At 55.1% G+C, this 8126-nt stretch overlaps 1 protein-coding gene across 1 annotated transcript in view; it reads left to right on the top strand.

The window, feature by feature from the left end:
- Window positions 1-943: 943 nt before the first annotated feature.
- Window positions 944-8126, top strand: part of LOC119973625 (sodium- and chloride-dependent creatine transporter 1-like) — a 161057-nt gene continuing 153874 nt past the window's right edge. Inside the window, exon 1 of the mRNA XM_038812006.1 lies at window positions 944-1265. Within this exon, the coding sequence (XP_038667934.1) occupies window positions 1235-1265 (31 nt within the window). The 5' untranslated portion in view covers window positions 944-1234. The remainder of the gene's footprint in view (window positions 1266-8126) is intronic.

Here is an 8126-nt window from a genome sequence, read left to right as displayed (position 1 = left end):
GGAAGCTGCCCCCCCTGCCCAGTGAGGGAGGCTGCCCCCCCTGCCCAGTGAGGGAGGCTGCCCCCCCTGCCCAGTGAGGGAAGCTGCCCCAGCCCCCTGCCCAGCCCCTGCCCCCCCGCCCAGTGAGGGAAGCTGCCCCCCCTGCCCCCCCTGCCCAGTGAGGGAAGCTGCCCCCCCTGCCCCCCCTGCCCAGTGAGGGAGGCTGCCCCCCCCCCTGCCCAGTGAGGGAAGCTGCCCCCCCTGCCCAGTGAGGGAAGCTGCCCCCCCTGCCCAGTGAGGGAGGCTGCCCCCCCTGCCCCCCCTGCCCAGTGAGGGAAGCTGCCCCCCCCCTGCCCAGCCCCTGCCCCCCCCTGCCCAGTGAGGGAGGCTGCCCCCCCTGCCCAGTGAGGGAGGCTGCCCCCCCTGCCCAGTGAGGGAGGCTGCCCCCCCTGCCCAGTGAGGGAAGCTGCCCCCCCCCCAGCCCCCGCCCCCCCCCCCCCGCCCAGTGAGGGAAGCTGCCCCCCCTGCCCAGTGAGGGAAGCTGCCCCCCCCCAGCCCCTGCCCCCCCCCCCTGCCCAGTGAGGGAAGCTGCCCCCCCCTGCCCAGTGAGGGAAGCTGCCCCCCCTGCCCAGTGAGGGAAGCTGCCCCCCCTGCCCAGTGAGGGAGGCTGCCCCCCCTGCCCAGTGAGGGAAGCTGCCCCCCTGCCCAGCCCCTGCCCCCCCTGCCCAGTGAGGGAAGCTGCCCCCCTGCCCAGCCCCTGCCCCCCCTGCCCAGAGAGGGAAGCTGCCCCCCCCCCCAGCCCCCTGCCCCCCCCCCCCAGCCCCCTGCCCCCCCTGCCCAGTGAGGGAAGCTGCCCCCCCTGCCCAGTGAGGGAAGCTGCCCCCCTGCCCAGTGAGGGAGGCTGCCCCCCCTGCCCAGTGGAGGAGTCGGGAAGATGCAGAGTGCAGCAGCAGCCAATGGGGAGTGTGGTGGGTGTTTCAGGCTGGGCTGTTGTATGAAAGGTTGTGTGTGGGTGTGAGTGAGTGTGAGTGTGTGTTGGGTGTGATTCAGGCAGTGGCTGATGGAGAGCAGTGTTTGCTTTTCCAGCTCCCCTTTACCTCTGCAGCCCCTGCCTGTGGCCAGACCTGCCTCTCACCCCAGACTCCAGCTTCGATGAGATTCTTCAGGCTGACCTTCAAGTGTTTTGTGGATTGCTTCTGAAATCTTCCGACCTGCTGGCTTTGTGTTTAAATCATCTCAGACCCATCTTTGCACCATGACATCAGCCCCAAAGCAGCTTCACTCAGGTAGGTGAATGGCTGAGATTGTGACCCTCTTTATTGTAACATTGCGCTTCAACAGCAGCAAACTCACCTTCCCTCCCGGGGCTGCCTGTTATTTGTCTGCAAAAGGATCGTTTCTTTTCATTCCGCCTCTATAAATATATCCGGGTTTCATTTTCATCTTGCCAATTAACAGCGTTTCTTCAAATAGGGAAGGGCAGATGTGTCTGGGTGGTCTGCTTGCCAAAGGCTGGGTGGGCAGAGGGTTGGAGCTGCTGTTTTGATTCTCAGAAATCAGACAGAGAGAGAGAGAGGGAGAGTGTGATAGGGGCATTAAAGAGCTGGCAATGATCTCACCTTCTCCCAGGCAGAGAAGTGCATCATAATGCATCAAATTAGTAATGCAGTGAAATCTTGCTGTTGGGGTCAATTTAAATTTAAATAAAACATAACTGAGAGTCTCACCCCTCTGCAAATAATGACTCAGGGGTCGGTGTGGCGATGCTGCCGGGGGATGTTGCAGTCATTTGTAGTTCACCCAAACCACTTCCTAATGTGGGCAGTCCCCCTCCCCCACCGCCCCTGTACATCCTCTACCCAACACGACTCGTCCTAATTTCACCCTCACACTTGTCACCCTCCAGCCTGTGCCCACACTTCCCTGATTGCTGTCTTCCATTCATCCTCTTCCCTTCCTTCCCCTCCCCCAACCCCATCGCCGTCTCGTCTTCGGAGCCCCACCATCCCCGTCAAGCTGAGCTTGCATTCGCTGCTGGGGGCAGGCTCACTGGGTCACGTCACGAGCTGATGACGCAATTTTCCTTCTCGGAAATTTGACAAAAAATTGAAAAGAAGAAAACCTGTGGAAAGAGATGTGTGGTCTGTAGGTCTGTCTGCAGCGGCCCCCGGTTACTCGGTTATTTGAGTATAGTGTGGCGCCCTGAACCGCAATACCGTCTAACAGTCCAAACTACTCAACATCCACTTGTTCAGCAAGGGACGAGGGACAAAGTTGTTTCCCAGACTGGCAAATGGTTCAAAGATGGTCCAGGATTGGAGAGGTCTGGGCCTATTCACAAATCTTTAAAAACAATAGGACAAATTGAGAATGTTTGTTGAATCCCTCCAGTGCAGATAGAGGCCATTTGGCCCATCAAGACTGCGCCAGCCCTATGAAAGAACACCTCACCCAGGCTCACTTCCTCACCCAATCCCTGTAACCCTATGGGTTGATCACGGCCAATCCACCTAACCTGCACGTCGTTAGACTGTGGGAGGAAACCGGAGCACCCGGGGGAAACCCACGCAGTCACGGGGAGAGCGTGCAGACTCCGCACAGACAGTGACCTGAGGCCGGGATCGAACCCGGGTCCCTGGTGCTATGAGGCAGCAGTGCTAAACACTGTGCCACTGTGCTGCCAAGGTTGTTTAAAGAAAGCACACAGGATCCAGAGCTCTGAGGCATCAAGTACAAGCCAGGCCATTCCAGTGAACCTTTATAAAGCACCAGCTTCGGCCTCACCCCGGGGATTGTGTCCAGCTCTGGGTTCCGCCCAACAGGAAAGATATCAAGGGTAAGAATGGTCGCAGGGATGAAGGAATTCAGTTCCTGTTGGGAGACTGGATAAACTCAGATGGTTCTGCTTAGATTAGAGAGGTTGAAGGGAGATTTAAGATAGGTGTTCAACATCATGCAGGGTTTGATATGGTGGAGAGGGAGAAACTGTTTGCAGAGAAAACTGGCAAAAAGATGCAGGGGGGAGATGAGGAATGTTTTCACCCAGTGAGTTGTTGCGATCTGGAAGGCGCTGACTGAAAGGGCGGCGGAAGCAGATTCAATAATAACTTTCAAAGGGACTTGAGAAATACTGAAATGGAAAAACTGACAGGACAGTGGGGAAAGCAGGGTGAGTGAGATTAATTGGAAAGCACATTAAAATGGTCACAACAGAGATCGCTAGATTTCATTTTGGAAATGAGTGTAACGACAATTGCGATCAAAGTAGCCAAAGCTCAAACCAATCCAACCTTACCAACAGCAGAAACTGAGGTTTCATCCATAATTCATCCAAAAACCCCACAGGTCAATGAAAATGGGAAGAATTAAACTCAGCATTTGTGGAGGTTTCCTGAGTTTCAGTTGAGATACAAAGTTTGGTCACCAAACAGTTTTACTCTAACCCCGTGCTGTACATGTCCTGGGAGTGTTTGATGGGGACAGTGTAGAGGGAGCATTACTCTGTATCTAACCCCGTGCTGTACCTGTCCTGGGAGTGTTTGATGGGGACAGTGTAGAGGGAGCTTTACTCTGTATCTAACCCCGTGCTGTACCTGTCCTGGGAGTGTTTGATGGGGACAGTGTAGAGGGAGCATTACTCTGTATCTCACCCCGTGCTGTACCTGTCCTGGGAGTGTTTGATGGGGACAATGTAGAGGGAGCTTTACTCTGTATCTAACTCCGTGCTGTACCTGTCCTGGGAGTGTTTGATGGGGACAGTGTAGAGGGAGCTTTACTCTGTATCTAACCCCGTACTGTACCTGTCCTGGGAGTGTTTGATGGGGACAGTGTAGAGGGAGCTTTACTCTGTATCTAACCCCGTGCTGTACCTGTCCTGGGAGTGTTTCATGGGGACAGTGAAGAGGGAGCTTTATTCTGTATCTAACCCCATGCTGTACCTGTCCTGGGAGTGTTTGATGGGGACAGTGTAGAGGGAGCTTTACTCTGTATCTAACCCCGTGCTGTACCTGTCCTGGGAGTGTTTGATGGGGACAGTGTAGAGGGAGCTTTACTCTGTATCTAACCCTGTGCTGTACCTGTCCTTTAGTGTTTAATGGGGACAGTGAAGAGGGAGCTTTATTCTGTATCTAACCCCGTGCTGTACCTGTCCTGGGAGTGTTTGAAGGGGACAGTGCAGAGGGAGCTTTACTCAGTATCTAACCCCGTGCTGTACCTGTCCTGGGAGTGTTTGATGCGGACAGTGTAGAGGGAGCTTTACTCTGTATCTAATCCCGTGCTGTCCTGTCCTGGGAGTGTTTGATGGGGACAGTGTAGAGGGAGCTTTACTCTGTATCTAACCCCGTGCTGTACCTAGAACATAGAACATAGAACAGTACAGCACAGAACAGGCCCTTCGGCCCTCAATGTTGTGCCGAGCCATGATCACTCTACTCAAACCCACGTATCCACCCTATACCCGTAACCCAACAACCACCCCCTTAACCTTACTTTTATTAGGACACTACGGGCAATTTAGCATGGCCAATCCACCTAACCACCTGTCCTGGGAGTGTTTGATGGGGACAGTGTAGAGGGAGCTTTACTCTGTATCTAACCCCGTGCTGTACCTGTCCTGGGAGTGTTTGATGGGGACAGTGTAGAGGGAGCTTTACTCTGTATCTAACCCCTTGCTGTACCTGTCCTGTGAGTGTTTGATGGGGACAGTGTAGAGGGAGCTTTACTCTGTATCTAACCCCGTGCTGTATCTGTCCTGGGAGTGTTTGATGGGGACAGTGTAGAGCAGGGGTGGGCAAACCTTTCCGTGCAAGGGCCACAGTCAGAAATTCACAATTCACAGAGGGCCGCATAGTATATTAAGTAAAATAATTACTTCACCCGGTTATGATTCTGGGCGCCTCATATAGAACATAGAACAGTACAGCGCAGAACAGGCCCTTCGCCCCTCGACGTTGTGCCGAGCAATGATCACCCTACTCAAGTCAACGTATCCACCCTATACCAGTAAGTAACCCAACAGCCCCCCCCCCCCCCCCCCCCCCCCCCATTAACCTTAAAAAAAAAATTATTTTTTTTTAATTTTTGTTTTGTTTTTTTTATTTTTTTTTTAATGACTTGGTGGGCCGCAGAAATACCTTTGGCGGGCCGCATGCGGCCCGCGGGCCGTAGTTTGCCCACCCCTGGTGTAGAGGGAGCTTTACTCTGTATCTAACCCCGTGCTGAACCTGACCTGGGAGTGTTTGATGGGGACAGTGTAGAGGGAGCTTTACCCTGTATCTAACCCCGTGCTGTATCTGTCTTGGGAGTGTTTGATGGGGACAGTGTAGAGGGAGCTTTACTCTGTATCTAACCCCATGCTGTACCTGTCCTGGGAGTGTTTGATGGGGACAGCGTAGTGGGAGCTTCCCAATCCCCCCTTCCCAATTCCTCCTTCACCCATATCCCCTTCCCCCATATCCCCCTTCCCTCATATCCTCCTTCCCCCATATCCCCTTCCCCATATACCCCCTTCCCCCATATCCCCCCTTCCCCCATGTCCTGCTTCCTCATCCCAACTTCCCCCATTTCCCCCTCCCTGATATCACCCCTTCCTCCGTATCCCCTTCCCCCTTTCCCCCCTTCCGCCATATCCCCTTCCCCTGATATCCCCTACCCCGAAATTCCCCCTTCCCCCTAACCCCCGATATCCCCCTCCCCCTTATTACCCCCTACCCCCATATCCCCATTCCCTATATCCCCCTTGCCCCTATTCCCCTTCCCTCGGTATCCCCCCTCCCACTTCCCTATATCCCCCTATCCCCATTCCCCCGATATGCCCCTCCCCCTTATCCCCCTTCCGCCATGTCCCCTTCCCCATATCCCCCTTCCTCCATATCCCCCCTTCTTCCACATACCCCCTTCCCCATTTCCCCCATATCCTCTTCCCCCATTCCCCCATATCCCCTCCCCCATATCCCCCGTTCCCCATATCCCCCTTCCCCCATATACCCATTCCCCTATATACCCCCTTCCCCATATACCCCCTTCCCCATATCCCTCCTACGCGCCCTTCCCCCATATCCCCTCCCCCACAAAGCCCCTTCCCCCATTTCCCCCATATCCTCTTCCCCATTACCCCATATCCCCTCTCCCCCCCATATCCCCCTCCCCCATATCCCCCCATATCCCTCATATCTCCCTTCCCCCATATCCCCCTCCCCCATATCCCCCATATCTCCCTTCCCCATATCCCCCTCCCCATATCCCCCATATCCCCCCTCCCCCATATCCCCATATCCTCCCTCCCCCATATCCCCCATATCCCCCTTCTCCCACTCCCCCATATACCCCTCCCCATATGCCCATATACCTTTCCCCCATATCCCCCTCCCCTCATATCCCCCCTTCCCCATATCCCCCTTCCTCCGTATCCCTCTCCCCTCATATCCCCCCTTCCCCGTATCCCGCTCCCCTCATATCCTCTTCCCCCATATTCCCCCTCCCCATATCCTCCCTTCCCCATATCCCCCCTCCCCCCTATCCTCCATATCCCCTTCCCCCATATCCTCCCTTCCCCATATCCCCCCTCCCCCCTATCCTCCATATCCCCTTCCCCCATATCCTCCCTTCCCCCATATCCCCCTTCCCCCATAACCTCCTTCCCCCATAACCTCCTTCCCCCATTTGGGGAAAGGGGGGATTTGGGGGAAGAGGGGACGTGGTGGCATGCGTATATGGGGAAAGTGGGATATGGGGGGAGGGGGTATTTTGGGGGGGGATATGGGGGAATGAGGGGACAGACCCGATCCATCAGGCATACGATGCCCCCAGGACGTTCCAGGGCAGCCACGAGCCAGGGACAGACCCATCATCATCCTCCATGGCCTGCAATAGACCCATCGGCAACCGTGCGAGCCTGGTCCGTTATGCTGCAGGATGTGCAATGGAGGGGTGGCGTAGCTGTATTTACTTGCTATAGATATGGCCGTCAATAAGGTTGCCCTTTTATCTAGATAGTGGTATGATTTGCTCTCAGAGTCGCCAGGTATCAAATGAGACCACCACAAGGTTCAACCGGGTATCGATCAAAGAGCCAAATAACCAGTTAGTTAGTTCAAGATCAATTGTACTTTATTTTCACAGAAGATTAACTTACACATGCAACATAAACACTATGAGCTAAACTACACCTAACAACTATGACAACCTGTACTTAACTTCAGGAACCCGGCTTAGGTCAGAGGAACAGTGGCCTTTGTTCGAATCTGGATCAGCTGGATCTGGAGAAGTAACTGCGGTTCGGCTAGGATCATCCGTCTGGTAGCGGGCGTTGAACTTGCTTCTGGTTGTGGTGCTGCAGTTGGAGGTAGACATTGCCGGAGCGGCAGGTCCAATAGAGACCGAACACATGGCAGTGCCTCTCTTTATCCTTGGGGGGGGGGGGGTTTGCGCTCTTTTGGGCAGTCCTTAGGTTTGGACCCAATTAATTGGGCAGTTCTCGATCACTGCCTTCGATCTGAGCCAATAAAGGGGCGGTTCCCTTGATGGCTGGGCGTGTCCTAAGCGGTTATTGACCGTGGCTGTTTATGCTTCCTGAGTAAAGGGACTGGCGCCGATGTATCTGGACTTGAATCGGTTACCTGAGCATCAATCCTTTGTCTTACGGAGATGGGCCATCAAAATGCTAATCGGTTGGGGGTTTCGATGCTGTCTGGATTCTCTGCTCACAAATACCCATTCAGATTCTGTGCCTGCCTGAATCTTACATTGTCCATATTTCCCTTTAGGCTTTGTGAATGTCCATGTTTCTTGTTGTAAGTGGCCATGCCAGATGGCTACAGTGGTGTGCATGCGGGTGGGGTGAGGGTGGTTGGTGTTGGGTGGGCAGGATGTGAGTTGTTGGTGTTGGGTGGGTGGTGTGAGGGTGGTAGGCTGGTGCCGTGGTGTGCTGTCTGTGCCCATACTCAGCGATTCCCACGCCCCCCCCAGTCCGTGAACCGGGCGGCTATCAGCCTGTCCCGTGCCCGCTGTCCCAGCCGGTAACGGTGGGCAGCCTCCCGTCCATGTCCACCCCGTCTGTCCTGACCATTGCCCTCATCTTCCTCATCTGGGGAGGTCAGCGCCTTGTCCTGCTGTTCCTCCCCTTCCCCCTCCTCTGCCTGCGGCCCATC

The sequence above is a fragment of the Scyliorhinus canicula genome, chromosome 11 (genome assembly GCF_902713615.1).
Source record: "Scyliorhinus canicula chromosome 11, sScyCan1.1, whole genome shotgun sequence".
In the NCBI taxonomy this organism is placed as follows: Eukaryota; Metazoa; Chordata; class Chondrichthyes; order Carcharhiniformes; family Scyliorhinidae; genus Scyliorhinus; species Scyliorhinus canicula.
This window is presented reverse-complemented; position numbering and strand designations above follow the sequence as displayed.